The sequence below is a fragment of the Lycorma delicatula genome, chromosome 1, assembly GCF_047948215.1.
Source record: "Lycorma delicatula isolate Av1 chromosome 1, ASM4794821v1, whole genome shotgun sequence".
NCBI lineage: Eukaryota > Metazoa > Arthropoda > Insecta > Hemiptera > Fulgoridae > Lycorma > Lycorma delicatula.
The window spans coordinates 161,318,368-161,336,593 of NC_134455.1; the positions used below are offsets into that span (position 1 = coordinate 161,318,368).

Below are 18,226 nucleotides of genomic sequence, written 5' to 3' on the forward strand. Positions count from 1 at the left end.
ATAATATCGGCAGAATGAATATTTAAGATAAAGCTTTCTTGAATGGTCGGACGTTTAAAGTTTTTGCCGGTGAAAAGCGTTTATTGTTTAGACGTGTTTAACCTCCCGGTGTGTAGAATACTTCATTCAGTCTATAATGGTTTAATATATCTTAGTTTATTTCAGTATGGAATTTACACCGCTATGCGAAAATAAAGTTTGCAAAAACTATTGCGAGTTAGGTCGTCCACCGCTCAAGCTAATCTGTTCTTACTGAACCGTTGGAATAACCATCGGTTGTCAATATTTTTTAAATTCTGTTACGAAAAAAAAATAGACTGGAATATTCAAAATTGTGTGAAAATAATGGGGGTCAAAAAAATAAACACAATTTTCAATTGTAAATAAATTATTAATGCTAAATAAATTATTTTGAAGAATTACTATCAAAGATTCGATAATAAATTACAACTGTGTGATCATCAATGCTTCATCAAGTATTATTAATTTCATATAAAAATGCATATATACTTTTTAAAATAATTACCCAGGGTAGCCGCTGTTCTTGTATTTGAGAGGCAATCACCTCCTGAAATGTCGGTTGTCTTTGCAGCTGAGCTGCATACGCCATTCGAAAAGCATTGCCTACTATAGAGTTGAGCTCTTCAGCCTGTAACAAGGAAAAAAGAGTAAATGGATAATGAATATAACAGTTATATTTCATATTTACAAATAATTTTTCCTTGTATTATTTTATTATGAAAAGAAACGTATACTTCATCTCTCTAGACCATTGATTCCTAGGTGGACCCCCAGGGGTCCACGGGAGACTCGACGGGGGCCTACGTTGGCGTGACAAAAAAATGGGGGTTCACAATTCGTTATTTTATTTTCTAAATAAAATAAGTGAGAATTGATTGCTTTTTTGTGCTGTGAGTAGATGTCAAAAATGTAAAGTTGGATAGAAGCATTTTTTTTGATTGGCCAACTTTTTTGACATCCACTCACAGCACAGTCAATCAAAAATTAACCAATCAATTCTTAATTTTTTTTTCGGAAGCTGTTAGTTCGTGGAACTCAGCCGTAACGCAAATTTTCATAGTTAGATCTATTCTTGACATTTTCTGTCGACTGGAAATATGGTAGAAATGTAGCTGCAGGTGGTCCACCGGAACCAGCAAAATTTTGAAAGTGGTCTATGAGAAAAATAAGTTTGGGAACCTTTGCGTCTAGACCATGAAGCGGGTATAACAGTGTTAACGAAATTGAGTACTCATTTTTTACTAAATTTCGCCATCTAATCATAACATTAGGCGACATTCGAATAATACTTATATATTTACATGAAACTATGAAGCAGAATTAAATTTACAGTACAAATATTACTTCGTCATTAATAATTAAATGTATTTTTCCAGTAGTCACATAGCGAATACTATAAAAATAACATATTAAATTCGGCGTGTACCTAAAAGAATCATCCGATATTCAAATTTCATAACTATTCAGCTTTTAATCCGTTCTGATCGAGTAAAGTAATGTTAGGAAGAGGGAACTCTCGAGTTTCATTTTCTAGCAGGACGGAGCACCACGTCACTGGAGTCTGTACGTTCGAGAATTTTTGAATAATAGGATTCCTCAACGATGGATCGGCCATATGGAACTTAACGATTCAGCTAAAAGTCAAATTCCCCAAGATCGCCAGAGCTCACTGTAAGCGATTTCTACTTGTGGGGTTTTGTGAAAGATGATCCCGTCTATGTACTTCCCCTTCCAGCTACAGTGGTCGAACTATAGAATCGCGTAACATCAGACCTGGCAGCAGTGAACAGAGAAACTCTTGCTAAGATGCGAGACAAATTCGACTACCCTGTGGGCGTATGCCGTGCATCCCACGTGGGGCATATTGTGCACCTATGATTTGGTATGTAAAAAAAACTTCATGATTAAACCTTTAATACAAAATTATTCTTAAGTTATTAAATTAAATCTTTTTCAAAATATAACAATTCAAATCGGATGATTCTTATTGGGATATTACATTATTATAGTGAAAAATCATAATGCTGATGAAATGAACGCTGAATAATATAATAACGAACAGTTCATAGTTTTTATTCTTAGGATTGAATCAACTACGTTTTACACAATTTAACCATTAGCGAATTAAACTTCCGTTTGCTGCAGCCTTGTGAGACTATAAGGTTAAAGATTAAAGTTAACATTCTTTTCTCCAAGATTACATTACCTCACAATGGGACTAATACTGAAGGCTACCTCCGTCTGGTCTGGCTCAACGATTTATAGTTCCTTTTTTCTTGTTTAGCCTCTGGGAATTACCGTCAGGTATTATTTCAGAGGATGAATGAGGATGATATGTATGAGTGTAAATGGAGTGTAGTACAGTCTCAGGTTGACCCTTTCTGAGATGTGTGATTAATTGAAACCCAACCAAAGAACACCGGTCTCCACGATCTAGTATTCAAATCCGTATAAAAGTAACTGCCTTTACTAGGACTTGAACGCTGGAACTCTAGACTTCAAAATCAGCTGATTTTTGAAAACGGGTTCACCACTAAACCAACCCGGTGGGTAACGATTTATAGTTCAGTTGGATACTTACCCTTATTAAAATACCGTCAGTGGAAAAAGTATTCCTGTAAAAGACATGAATATAGAGTAAGATTTCGGGTTGAGTATACCTCAGTAATAATATTTGTGGTGTTACCACAGAAGGTACCAAAATACAGAATGCAGTGGTATTTCCTGTAAGGCAGGATACCAGAAATAGTACAGTCTGAAACACCGTTTAGATTTTTATCTTCCTTTGTAGACAATTGATCTAAACATCCCTATTTCTTAAGGGATTAAGACCCAAAACTTCATATTAAATTACCGAGCTAACAACGGCTGTCCAGAATAGCAACGTGAGAATTTAAATCGTTTTTCAAGAATAGTAAAAACATGAATCTTTCTAACTTTATTTAAGTTACAAAAATTGAGATACGTATTTGAATATAACACTGTTCTGTCTCATCCATTTCATTGTTTACGTAATCACTAATTAATGAATAAAGATTCATCGGTAATATTGTCATTATTTTCGCTATAATTATTAATAGTTATTGAAAATTTTCGGTCTACTTGTCGCAACTCTAAGTAATAGTAATTTTGTTTTACTTCTTAGTATATTAGAAGCATTGCTTTCAAAATTCAGCAGTTCAAACGATCTTTTTGTCAGCCATTTCTTTTATTTTTCCGACGCATTTATTTCTGCTTTGTAGATTCTAACATTAGTTGTTTTATGTAATTTGAAGTATGTATCTTGCGCAGTTTTACGTTACAATCGTAACCATTGTAAAATACCAGAACTAAACGAGATGTAAGGTCTGACAATTTTTTCAAACTTGCTGTTTTTGTTTCCTGCAACTTTTTTAGTTATCAGCATTCATGTTTTTCCGGCTATAAATAAATTACTACTGATATAAAAAAATTAAAATGTTTACTACTTCTAATAAACAGTGTATTTCTACCAAAATTTTCCTACTAATTTTCAGTCTTCCAGCTAAACCTCATATTTTTCAGAATTTTCCGTGAAGTTTAGTGCGTGCAATTTATCTGCAGATTCGGGTATTCTGTTTAATCAATAATAATTTCTGAAATGAAAGCAATATTTTATGCCGTATATGGAGTTTGAATACACTATTTCTTAACGCTAAATCTTGAAATTTATCGGAGTTAACTTTCTTCTTCATTCTATTAAGAGATTTTTCAGCGTACTGAAATTTTCATTTTCTCGATTTAATTTGATCCAGTTTAACATTAAACTCCATCTGAGTAGACATGCTTCAAAAATCAGCTCTGGGAGCTTGAATTTCTGAACATAACATTTCTGGATATTCTTTATTTAGCTTGTTGTAAACGTTCATTATTATACGTTTGATTTGATTATTTTAAGCCACTCCTGGTCCTAATTTGCATTAGTTGGCTGAGGCATTACGACGATGAGAATACAAAAATAAACAACTGTTGGTGATGTGTATTCAAAAATACTGTGTATAAAACATTGAACAAAGAACGCAAAATTAACAAGTGCAACAATGTGAATAGCTTTCGTACACATTGTACTATTAGCAGTGCCATCATTGTCTTAGACAACCAACCAAGGTAGCATTATTGAGATCGGTGTTCATGCTTTATAAGATTTGATGAGTAATACCTTTCTTATTGGAAATATTAGACCTATTGGGAGCTGTACGCTAAAAAAATATATATAGAATTGAAAATTCAGTCTAATATTATATATAAGCTTCTGATTAATATATCTAATTAATATTATATATAAGAAAGTTCCAAGAAAACTAACTTCCGAGGCTATTATAAAACCTTTGGTCAGGCTCTTCAAAGATATGAACCACCCACCCTTATGCTGAGAGGAAAAAAAGGAAATATGGCCCACACCAATAAAGAAAACGCAGAAATTTTGGCAGAAACCTTTAATAGACTCCTCAACTGTGACAACCCCTCCAGAGCTTTTTGAGATTGATACTGAAACTCCAGTTTAAACTTCACTGGTAAATATCAACCCGACAACAATTCAAGAAGTTCTCGCAGCCTTAAATGAAATAAAAAACTACAAAGCAAGCGGAGAAGACCAGTTTTTCGCAGTACTCTGGAAACACTCATCAGTTTATTCAGTCAAAACTTCCCTACATTTATGCCTCGTGAAAATATGGAATGAAGAAAAACTTCCAGAACACTGGACCACAGCCCTCATTCATCCATTAAATAAAAAAGGGGATAAAACTAATCCGGAAAACTACAGAGGCATATCTCTCCTGGATTGCACATACAAAATCCTGTTGAGATTCATATACAACCGATGCAAAGATCAACTTGAACTGGAACTTGGGGAATACCAAGGAGGATTTAGGCCACGGAGAAGTTGCCCGGAGCAAATAATATCCCTAAAACTTATGATGGACTTATACAAAAGACGAAAAAACAACTAATAATCACCTTCGTCGACTTTAAAAGGGCCTATGATTGTATACACCGACCATCCATGCTGAATATTCTAAAACAAATACCTGGGCCTTCACCCTAAACTCGTAAACATGATAAAATTAACTTTAACCAATACCCAGTCCAGAGTGAAATTCAGAGGTGAACTCTCTCGACCCTTCTCCATAAAAACTGGATTGAGGCAAGGAGACGGCCTCTAACCACTCCTTTTTAACTGCGCCCTCGATTTTGTCATGAGAAAATGGTATGAAATAAATCCCAAAAATATAAAAATGAGTACTAAGAAAAACTCCATTACACTAAATTACCTGGGATTTGCAGATGACCTCGTTCTTTTAGCAAATAATATTCAAGAAGCCAATACACAAATCATGAGCCTTCAAAACCTAATACAAAAGATAGGGATTCATATCTCTTTCGAAAAAACTGAACTAATGGCCATAGATCCTCTGGTAATAGAGCACATTACGGTAAACAATCAGAAAAAATTAAAATAGTAAATCAATTTAAATATCTAGGGGAAATAATAACTTATAATTTAAATGAAAAAGTGACATGGCAAAACAGGACAAATAAAATGATGAAATCCCAAAACTTAACTTGGTCAACATATAACAAAAAATGCCTTTCGACTAAAACAAAAATTAAACATTATAAAACTGTAGTTCAGCCGGAAGTCACCTACGGAAGCGAAAGCTTTTTCAAAATCACTCAGAAAAACCGAATTGATCAAATTCTGATAATAGAGAGAATTTTCAGAACGTGTATCAATAAAAAACACCAAAAAGAAGGCAAATGGTGGATTGTGCCAAGTGAGGTGGTGTATCAAGAAATAGAGCCTGTTACTGATACTATGCGGAAAAAAAGAATCTCTTTCTTTGGTCATCTCATAAGGACACCGGAAACAAGACTGTCAAGAAATATCATTGAAAAGCTCTGGTTCCAAAAGCTAGAAGTACGATGGATCAAAGAAATTAGAGAAGATATGAAAGAATTGGGAATTTCCCTGACTGACCTACAGAATAAAACTGGAAAAATTACAAACCTAAAATACAAAAACATTAGATTTAAACAAAATACAGACAAACGACAAAATACAACGAAGAGGGTGTTTACAGATGAAGAAAAGAAAGCAAGATCTGAACGGATGAAGAAATACTGGGCAGCTCGGAAGAAATAACAAGCTTTTCTCAGAAAAGATTAACTAAAATTGACTTAAGTGGTCCCATGTTGGCCGTAAAAGCATAATAATAATAATAATAATAATATAAGCTTCTCAGGCGAATCAGTAATTCGGAGAAAATAAATTTTGTCCAGTGTATTTTTAAACTAAATAGGTATATTTCTGATGGAAGTATAACAATAATGTATTATATCCTGTATAAATATTCTTGTCTCTCGAGGAATTGCAAGCGGGGAGTGTCCACCTGGAGGGGCCTTCGAAATAATTTCTGTGGGTAGATTGTTCGTATCATGTCTTTATTCAACTCGTTAAATAGATCTTCGATACCATCTAGTTTTCCTTCGATACCATCTATTTTTTCCCTTAACATTGATCGCTTATTCCCTTGGTTAGGATTTGGTACATCCTTAGTATAATCCCGAGGCAAATCATCTTCCTATGGAATATTATTATGCAGGTCGGCTTTACAATAAGCCTAATTACTCAAATGCATCAAGTGAAGATGGATATCCAAACTCCACGTAAAATATAAAAATCATTTCCTTTGCAATCTAGCAGTTAATCTTGTTTTTGCAAAGTGATGAAAAAGTATAACGCGGTAATATAAATATAATTAAGTAAAAATAGCCTTTGATCGCATTACTACTAAATACTTTGACATCGCCTTACAACACGATGTTGTAACATTATGCTATATCGTCAATTTCGTTTGGATGAACAGGATAGATAATTTGTTTAAAATTAAACAAAATTCATTTTTTAAATAGTTAATAGCCTGTTATCCGATTTTTTATTCGACGGAATTGGAAAAAAAAATAGGCAGTGGATAAACACGATTTGATTGTTTGACAAATTTATATGTGATCAAATAAATTTAATTACCGTGACTGAGAAAAACGTACAGACGTTAAACAATGGGATACATTATATAACCAGTATTCTACAGATTGCAATAAAGCTTTTAACAGCAGGCGATAATTCAAGCTGCATTTTAAGACTTCAGGTAATACGAGTGTTACAAAGATGAAAAAGTTGCTGAAATAAAATTACAAACCATTACCGAATAATGAATTAGAATTTATTTTCTGGATTTCAAAATCTTACGAGATCTTTCAAGATCTAATCGGGGTAAAAACTAACTCAACTGACAGTAAACAATTCGCACGATAAAAAAAAAAAAACAAAATGCTGGAATATAAAACATACTGAGAGGATGTTTACTGAGAGGACTGCTTGTACACGCCCATAATAGCGTAAATGTTTAGCGTCCTTTTAATTTCACGTAAAGTAATTCTCTATGTATTAACATACGTTTTCTTAAATATCTATTATAGTAAAATTTAAGTTTTGAAGAATATTTTATTAAACTGAAATCATTTGTTTACTCCTGAATGGAGATTACAGAACAGTACAAAAAAAAATACTAAATCGGATTATTTTATTAACATAATTTGATAAAAAGAAAACTTAATATCCCATAAATACATATACATACTTCGTAATGGACATTACTCTTATTCGTGCAACAAGCAATGAGTATTACATTCCAGATAGAAATTAAGATACGTTCTTATTGGAAATCTAAGGGTATAATCATTACACTATACAAATTTTTTAAACAATTTTGTGCTGCACAAGCCTTCAGCATTAATTTAAACGTTTATAAACTTTAAATTATCCGAATATAAAAAAAAAGTTCTCATTTATTTTTATAATATGTCAAATGAATTGTTCGCAGTAATAATCCTGAAAAATTTGTTATCTACGAGTGCAATCTTTTTGCAAACGTCCTACATACCATCAAGGAAAAACTAATAGTCAAAAATTCCACTTTTCAAATTTTGATTCTCAGACGAAAGGCTTCAGAGGATGTGACTGCTACTCTATTGGTACAGGGCAAATTGGCAGGATCTCGTTGGCATCGGGCAAACCAGTCCGTGTTAATTATGATGACTAAACATCCATTAAATTATATTAGATTGAAGGCACAGATTTTTTAGCCAAGAATTTAAAATATTTAACGGATTTATTTTTACGTTTATACAGCAGTCCAAATTTTAAATTTATATAAGTCGTCATTTTTAGTGCGCGTTATATGTTATATAATTATTTATTACTCTCTGCGGAGAGTGAAGAGTGATTTCACATGATTCCTTTATGACCGTACAATGTTGCAGTCAAGCCCACGAAATCCAGCTTCTAGTCAGATTTACAAGATCTCTGTTCACCATTGGGGTTAGCTGCACAGTGAAATACATTACTTTCAGAGAAAGAAACTCCGACTAGTGCTTCTTATACCGAAGTTGTTTTAAATATACCACAATCTTAAGAAAGGCTGCGATGTGTTTCGTTCATGATGCAAAGCAACAGATTAATGTATTTTCCCTACCTGATATGAAACAATCAATTCTGTACATTTAATCGCTTCGTACGTTTGTTAAAGTGTCAGTTCTTGTCACTTATAGTTGTTCTAAAACAATAATACATAAAATTGTTTATTAAAATTTTGTAAGGACAAATCGTAAATAGATTTTACTCTGTACAAGTATTACGTCACATACAATGATATTAAACTAAACTTTAGTTAGGCAGGAAAATATTCTGATACTTATCTCGTTACAGCGGACCAATCTTAGATAAATAATCTATATGAATGGAAAAAAATTATACTGTAAGATGTAATTGGGTGCTCTTCCATTAGCTGGTTTGTTAAAAAAAAATTACTGTTTTAAACGTAACCACTTTTACACATATGAAAGAGGTGTTACGGGTTAGGATGTAACACTAATAAATCTCCTTACGTAAATACCATTTAACTTTGAAGGTTTATACCTGAACTAAATGTAATGTCATTTAAGTTAAACCAACAAGTAAAACTGTCACAGTCAAATTAATAATCACTGAACGGTAAATCGACAGTAATCTGATCTTATGATATTTTAAACTTTCAAATTCGAAAGGCAATGAATGCTATTCAGTAATTATTGTTATTTATTGTCCTGTTCACTATTTAACTGTCTGTAGCAAAGGTTTCTAAAGCGAGCGTCTCAGTTGTCTTTTTGTCACTTCTCGCTATTTCACCGAAAGGTTTTTCCGCCATCAACATCTTCTTGATCGATTCTTATAGCCTGCAAATCGCATCCCTCAAAGAACTCACAGTACTGCTTTGCTCAACGGACTACCTGATCATTTAAGAATCTCGGTTGCGTCTCGCTCTTTCATCCAGAGGTCCCGGGTTCAAATCTCTTTTAGGGATGGTATTTTTCATACGCTACAAATTTCCATCTGGGCTAATGACCATAGCAAATGAGCCCATAGTATCATAAAAATAATCTTGGTTTCCTGACTCTGATTTCGATCCATATGTGCGCTTTTTGCGTCGAATATTTTCAGTCCCCATACATTTCCAGTTAAACAATCTTGTAATTTTTTTAGCATTTGTCCTTCAACAGGCTCATCTTTCACCATTCTGTCATCCAAGGCTTTTAATTTTGTAGCCTCTTCTTTTTTTTTGCCAACAAAGGCCGGATGGGAGACCCTTACTTATCCACCCTGACTGTAATCTCCAAATATTTCACCTCTTATTTGATCTAACTTTTCTTCAACTGTGATTCATCTATTTTCGAAACTTTGCTCCCCGCTTTCTTTAAATTCAGCCACTTTCTTGTTGCATTTATCCCTGGAGAAATGATAATTAGCCTCCTGGTGTCTCTTCCTCCTCTGAATCATTCCTCTTCCCGGTATCCCTTTTGGAGCTGTCCCACTGGTCGGTTTCATCAGATTCTGTCGACTTATTACGCCTTTTTTTACTATCCCTCACTCTTGGAGAGATTCGTTTCCGCGAGCAGTAAATAGATTCTTTTTCCTTACTACTGGTTGCCTCCGCCTTCTACCGATTCAAGCTCATGGCCTTTCATTCTTATTTTTTCCTTTTGTCGATAACATGCTTTGCAAGCCGATTCACGCATGTTACATCCTCTTCTCAAACATTGCCATCACTATCCCACTTCACTTTTTTTTATTTATGTTACGCGGTTACTGGACTCCGGTAACTCTTTCAACGATATATTTGGTAGTAATGCCAAGCACTCCTGCCGCACTGTGCCAATTACAACCGTGAACGAGTCTTTTACCAAAGCTTCAATAGCCTTTCCAGCCACCTTTCTTATCTCTTTCGCATTTGTTGCGTTTGTGTACGCAAAGTTGTGCTCTCCTGCAATGGCGTCGTATATATCAACAGGATCGTTGTTACTGATAGGATTACCTGGGCCTATATACCTGTAAAGGAAACAGCATACACAGAAAGAGTTATCTCAAAAATAAATAACATTACGCTAAGAAAAACGCTAAACGCCGCAATCAAAATAATATTACAACCCTTTTCCATTATGGGCCTAGGACATTTCCGTTTAATTAAAAAGCGCGCTCAGAAACAGCAGGGGCGTTCCAGAGTCACAAGGTCCCCGCTGTCTCCTCGGAAGCGGTATACTCACCGGTCTAACACACGTCAAGCATGCTCTCTCCAACACCCTTCTGAACACATGGTTTTGTTACACTACAGCACTTCGCGATAACTTTCTCACGGTAATGTATTGTCTCGTGTGTTTGAAATACAATGCTGAGTTTATATTCTTCTTAAAGAGGACGAACATAAAGTATATTGAATATTTTGTGAATGAAGTATTTTCATTAAAGAAAAAATTTAGCTTTTATGAAAAACTAAAGCTATAGAAAAGAGAAATGAATGAAGACAAGAAATGTTTCTCCTTTGTTGCAACAATTTTTGACTTCCAGTGGAGTCGATTTCTCTCATGAATGAAATCCATTTTGAAGAACACTTATTACCTGGTTTAAGAAATATTTTAAGAATTATAATACAAATAAATGTGCATGGATTTAAGATCCGTTTAACGCCACTACTCCATATAAATTTACTGTTGCATAAGAAGAGAAGCTGATTGAGTTCAACCAAAATTAAAAAAAAAAAGAAAAAAGTATTATGGAATTAACTTTTGGATGTCAGTCAAAGAAGAACATATGTTCTGCTAAGTGGTACTTCTGCTACTGCTAAGTGGTAAAGCTAAAAAGAATTTTAATCCATTTGCTACTTTTTGTTTGTGCGAAATAAAAATATTTCGGAAAGAAAATATAAATATTTCGGATGTTGCTGGGATAAAATCTAAGGATCGCGCGAAAATCAGTGTTGAGAAGGAAGTATGTAGCTGAGTCGAGCTTCATTTCACGATTTGAGAAATGTGCGGCGATCAACAAGCTCATCCATCCAGATTAATTATTATAAAAAGTTGAATTGGGCCAATTACTTTTTTCGTAATTCAAAATATCTTTTATTTATTTTTATCCAACCCTTGCAAAAAATTACTGGTTATTTCGTAAACGTGTACTTATTAGAATTTGCCTTGGGAAAATCTGGATTCAGTAACAGTGCTAAAGATCAAAAAGGTTTTGGAAACCACTGGCCTATATTATAGAAAAAAACTGATTATCATTACACAACAATTTTACAAAGCGACGATAAAAAATAGGGTTAGCTATTTTTCAGCTATATGTGCTGTAGCTTTTAAGATAAGGAAAGCATTATTGCGTAAATAAAATTAAAATGTATAATTTCCAATCTATTTGGTCAAAAACGATGAACAAAAATTGTAATTTAAAAAATAATTATTTTTAGGTTATTCAGTATTACTTTTCATAAATAAGCTTACAGATTATAACAATACGTTATAATGTCTAAATATTAGAATTTCATAATCGATTACTGGTAGTAGTGCAGTAATTTAATCGAAAACAAATTTCTCCTACTGAATAGAATCAGCAGATAAAATGCAATACTTTACAAAAGAAAGGGTCGAAGATTGCTTAATATTACCTCTTCTGGCTATGATACGAGTGGAACACTTGAGGTGCAAGAGACATCAATCAGAAATAGTTTCCTTTGAAAGAAATGATCTTCATTACATTTCCGATCCATTTAGTGAAAAAAAATGAAAGTGTATCCGATAAATCTGAATATCAACTGCATTTTTTTAAAAATTCGTTCAGTGTAGTGATCTGGAACAATATATTCGGTTCAATGAAGAATGTAAAGTTAAAGCAGTCATATTTAAAGAAAGCTTGGTACGAGATATTTTATATATTTGGGAATTGCATTGATAAGCGGAGAATAGTAATGTCAGATCGCCTACAACTGTTTTTTCATGACACTTACCGAAATATAAGAAAATTTGAATTACTTGGGCTGCAATAAAATCGCAGTTACAGAAAATATTTTTAACTTTTATGTCAATTTTATGGTCTTTTGGATTATGTTGGCGATATTTTTTCGGCCGGATGTTGTAGAAGTAATCAACGTAAGTTTACAGTTCTTAACAGTATCTGAAAATCAATTTATTCTATCCTACGGACAAAGCATTATTTTTACTAGCGAATATGTTTAAAACCTGAATTTTTTATAAGCCTGAAAAGCCTTTGGCCTCAGTCAGCTAAGATAATTGCTATCAAAATAAAATATCGTGTTCTATACCGAGTTGCTCTATAAAATACATCCTCAAATTATATATATATATTTATATCATGTATGTGCACACAAACACATTGTGTATGTGTTCAAACATGCACGCGAGTGCATAAGATTTTTTTTTAAATGTTACATACGGAAAATTAATTTAATCATTAAAGAGATTAGACAGGTGTTTGAGAGGATACATTTTCAATATCTAAATTTCTAACACTAAAAGCAATCTTTTATATATATATATAAACGGAATTACAGATTGAGAAAATATACATGCAATGAAAGGATTCTGGCTGAAATGTACCAATTTTAAACTGAAGGATGCAGTATTTATTCTCAGCAGACATCACTGAACGACTGTCAACAATAACAGCAAGCGCTCTGGAGCCGGTTGTTAATGTTGTGAGAGGAGAATAAGGGAGAGGGCGAGGGAATGAGAAGAGAGCATCCCTAGAGGCCACGAGTACTAACGCTTACCGGGAACGGAACTACGGATTTACTTAAAATGTGAACAGCCCTTCGCTCACATCAGAGAGGAGCATAGCAAGACATCATTTACCGTAAATTTTACCAAAAGATAAATCCCCTAACACTTTCAACTCGGCCCAGAACTCTTCTTACTCCTCTACACTTATTCCTTTTAATGGAACCGTCAAACCCGACGAACTACGTAGTCATTTACAGATGACTGAACGTTTAGTCGTACACATAGTAAGAGCGATTCGAGTGCGCTACAGTAAATAGCAGTGAAAGGCTGCAGTAGATCACTTTGAAAAGTGAACGATAGTAAAAATTATTTTCTTTAAGAAACAAATCTGATACTTTTGTTACTATTTTGTCAATATGTTCAATTTGCGTAACAATATGTATATATATATATATATATATATATATATATATATATATATATATAAGAAAAACGTAAGGTTAGCTTTTGAAAAAGCTTTTGTACATTACAGACCTGTCTTTCAAAATTTGTTCTACAAGAAACAGCATGCATTTTAAGCAATGATAAAAAAAATTAATAATGAAATATATACAAATGTATATATTTATTTAAATTTCAAATTCTCTGTAATCCCTCACAGTTTTTAACTTAACTCACTGATATCTGAATAACTGGCTATCCATTTTTCCAAATTTGTTCTTTTAGCGTTTATTTATCGCCTTTTAATTTACTTCATTCAACTTTTTCGACCTACCTGATTTTTAACATCATCCTACAACAAAACATTAAAAAATCTATCTTTTTTATGTATTTCCAATTAAGTACGATTTACAATCGCATATATATTGTAGAATATGTCTAAATTGTGCAACATAACGCGCAGAGTGAGAAAATTCGACCGACTCCTGTTCCTGCACCGTATCGGAAATGTTTGAAGAATCAATAGTGTATGTAGGTGACTGAGGAACACTATATCAGCGTTAACCTACATTGACACCAATTGCCATTCCATCTGAAAACAAATTCTACGTACGCACTAGCGAGGTGTACTGGTTGAGAGTACGTGAATGAGGATATATATAGATTTCACCCGAATATACGTTTGCTATTTGTTCCCTAAAATTACAAAATGTTCTCTGATGATAAAGTTTGAAAACTACTTCCACACCTAATTTAGAGAAAGAAAATAACAGAGTTGTCAAATCGATGTGGTAAAACAGTAAGAAATCTACAGACCTCTTGAATTTATCAGTGAGGATGGATTATTATTATACCCTTTGATCAGATTTGAAACTGTTCCCTCCCTGATAGTCAAGTTTCAGAAAATAATCAAAACAAAGAAAGACAAATGTATAAATAAAAATAGCATTTTTTAGAGTAGGTGTGTTTAAGAACAATTTTATAGATAGAAACATTTTTATGATATCTGACACCAGATTACTTTTTGATAAGGTAAGACACATAAAAGTAAAATTGTCATAAATTCCAACCAATTTCTTAAACATACACACACCCACATACTGATATTAAGGAATTAAAACGTAATTTTTGTATTTATAAAATTTGTGTATTAATGAAATAAATTTCTTGTTATTAAATAAATAAAAAAAACTGGTGTAGCATTATAAATGAAATGATGTTCAGATAATAAATGATAATATATTTTAAAATAAAATTTTTTTTCATATTACAAAACGGTATCTAAATTAACATAAAATAAACATTGAGATGATAGTAAAATACATTAATATGTTGACTACGTATCTCTTTACAAGAAAGCTGAAATTATTTACTAAGTAATGATACAAACATTTTATTAATCTTTATTACCGATCTTTAAATACAGAGTATATCAAAATAGATTAAATCTAAATGAAATATTTCTATATATACAATATTTTTTACGCATAAGTTGGTTATATGATCTCTAAACAAAGTTTAAAAGCCTTACTAGGATTCGGTAACCTCGTTTGAACTCACTAATCTACTTAAATGTAATTCTTTTAACTGGATTTGAACCTGAGTCTTAAGCATCACTGAACAGATTTGATAATGCTAAAGCTGGGAAAACGCTAACCATACAACGGTGTTGTAACGAACTGAAGTAGAAAGAAACTTTTAAAGATTGTTGTATTATTACAATGAAAAAATCTGATGTGGACACCTCGCGACTTTCTTATATGCCTATTAAATTACATATACACATTTTTTAAAATGAAATGTGCATAAAATATTATTTCATTAATAATTACTGATATTTTTTAAATTTTTTATTGGCGGATGTAAACCGATATACCTTCCCCTTGTAAGATCCAAATATTCAATTAATTAAAATTTTATTTGGCTATAACTCTGTAACCAATAAAATATATCGTTGAAAAACTCTCAATGAGGGCTTATTACCGCAGTTAAGAAGTAAAAAATTCCAAAGTTTTTGGATTTTGGGCTTTTTTGGACACTTTTGGTCCAGTCGATTGCAATCAAAATGGGAGGTGCACAACTACATGTTACAACAGTCCTAAATCCAAAATTTCATTATCCTACGGCTAATCGTTTTTAGTTATACGAGATACATACGTACATACGTATAGATGTCACGCCAAAACTAGTCAAAATGGATTCAGGGATGGTGAAAATGGATATTTCCGTTGGAATCTGAAACCGAAATTTTTCGCGATCACAATACTTCCTTTACTACGATCATTAGTGATTTATATAAGACTGTATCGTATTACAACATAGGATTTTATTTTTACATCCTTGTATGAAGTAAAGGAAGTATTGAGATCGCGAAAAATTTCGGTTTTCAGATTTCAACGGAGATATCAATTTTGACCATCCTTGAATCCATTTTGACTAGTTTCGGCGTGTCTATAGGTACGTACGTACGTGTGTATGTATGTAACACACAATGCAATTGTGTAACCGACCACTTTATTAAAAAATTTGAGGATCGTATTTTACTTTCAAATGAAATAAGTTAAAATGAAGTGCAACAAAATATGTGTATATGTTAAATTTAATAGGCTCCCAAGGAAGCCATGTGGTGTCTACATTAGATTTTTTAATAGAAAATAAAATTTTGAATTTTATTTTTTTAAATCTGAATTTTTAGAAACGCTCGTTAAACCTCTTTTGTTTGTTTAGAATAACAATAAAGAAACTTAAATCGTAAAAATTAATTTTTATCATACCTTTTTTAAATGTTTTCAACTCGGTTTAAAAAAAAACTAATCGGCTGTAAATTGGGTCCATATGTTTTCTTTTTCGCTTTAGCCTAGCAGTAACCAAATAGGTTGATTTCGATGATTCATTTTTATTTTGAAGACAGAGTTTCTGTGGTAGTGCCATAGTATTCCAGGTAAATCAAGCGGGACGGTTAAATGAAATAGTATTACAAACGAAGTCGTCAATGTCAACATTGACACCTTCCAGATATTTTTTGACATCTTCATTGGTTAATAGAGATTATTAGGTTCAGCGTACGTAGCCTAATATCTTTTTAATATTCATTTTCGCTCGAAAATTAAGCAAAATCAGCTAGTAAACTTGGAAAAAAAATTAATACAAATTCCCGCATTTTTAGAGTTAAGCACGGTAGCTATCTAGAAGCAGGTTTCATGTCTTAGTATTACGTACAAAATTTGTTCTGTTTTTGTTTGGCCATAATTTAAATAAAAATAAAATAATTAAATAAAATAATAACAAGATTCGCGTAAAATAAAATAAACTTTTTTAACATATATACAAGAAAACGATTAAAAATGATAATTTGAATTTCGTATTTTTAAGACTTAACTAAAATAATGGTTAATAAGTTGTTGGTATTTGCCTTCAGTTTGTTGCTTACTTAAAAATTAGAAATATAAAGGAGAATTTAAAAAAGTATAACTTTACTTCATAGAATGGTTTTCCTTAAAAAAATTAATTTCTTTTAAGCATATTTTTTTTTGTTTTGTAATACATCTTTGATTTGTTTTTTTTGTTGATTAAAATTTTTTGAAAAGAAATGAGGTCTCAATTATTTAAGTAGTTCATACATTTTATTAATTATAATACTGCCATAATATAGTTACGAATAAAAAAAAAAAAAAAAAAAAATAGAAACTGTACCGTAATGGAATAAGGGTTTGATGAGCATTTTATGAAGCCAATGAAAAAAAGTAAACGACATATAATACGGTTACAGATTTATCTCATTTCAATTATTTTTTGGGAATTTTTTATTATAATGTATTCTTGGTTAATGCATTACTAAAAAAAAAGTTCAATCAAAAAGCGGTCGGGATCGTTCATCAAAGTTTGACCAAACGGTTCTAAGGGAAAGTTTTTAACATTTTATGGAATAAGTTGTTCTTACGCAACTCCTGGTCAATAATACGTAATCACGTAAGATATAATGAATAGTTCTTTATGTAATTTAAAATAAAATTGAACAGATAATACGAAAGAAGTATTGTGGACAGAGACATCAAGAAACACGAACAATTTAAAAATAAAACTCAATTTTATGTTAACGAATAATAAACATAAATTAAAGATTTTATATTAAAACAACTGCCTGAGAGTATAAAATATTCGAATTCATACTAATTTGAATAGATGAAATTGAAAACCCTAATCGGTTCCATTAATCGCTTACACAGCCAGCAGTAAAAGGTCTGGCTGTATATCAACTACAGTAACAGCAAGAAAGCTGATGTGGATCTAGCTTTACCGATTTCTAAAATCAATATGTTATTTAAATGAAGAATAAAATAAGTTTAAAATTTCAAAATTAATTAATGTTCAGCAAGCTGCTAACGGAGATAACTCATTCGAAATGAGATCTACCTGTTATACACGTATATATTTAAAAAAATAAATTAAAACAACAAAAATAAATAATTATGTTGTTTTAGTGTGTGGGTGTAAGTTTATTCAAACCATATGTGTGTCGCTTTCACATTCCTGACTGAGAAACATTTAATCTTTCTTAGTAGCCGTTATAAAATCAGTATAATAAACGGAATGGATCTCAACACTTGAGGAATCTTCTGATCGATGGCTCGTGACCGAC

At 32.2% G+C, this 18,226-nt stretch overlaps 1 protein-coding gene across 4 annotated transcripts in view; it reads right to left on the reverse strand.

The window, feature by feature from the left end:
* Window positions 1-18,226, reverse strand: part of LOC142318210 (EGFR adapter protein-like) — a 1,091,782-nt gene that overhangs the window by 51,413 nt on the left and 1,022,143 nt on the right. For all 4 annotated transcript variants that reach the window (XM_075354771.1, XM_075354775.1, XM_075354773.1 and 1 more), the window contains one exon: window positions 527-649. In XM_075354771.1, the coding sequence (XP_075210886.1) occupies window positions 527-649 (123 nt within the window). The remainder of the gene's footprint in view (window positions 1-526; window positions 650-18,226) is intronic.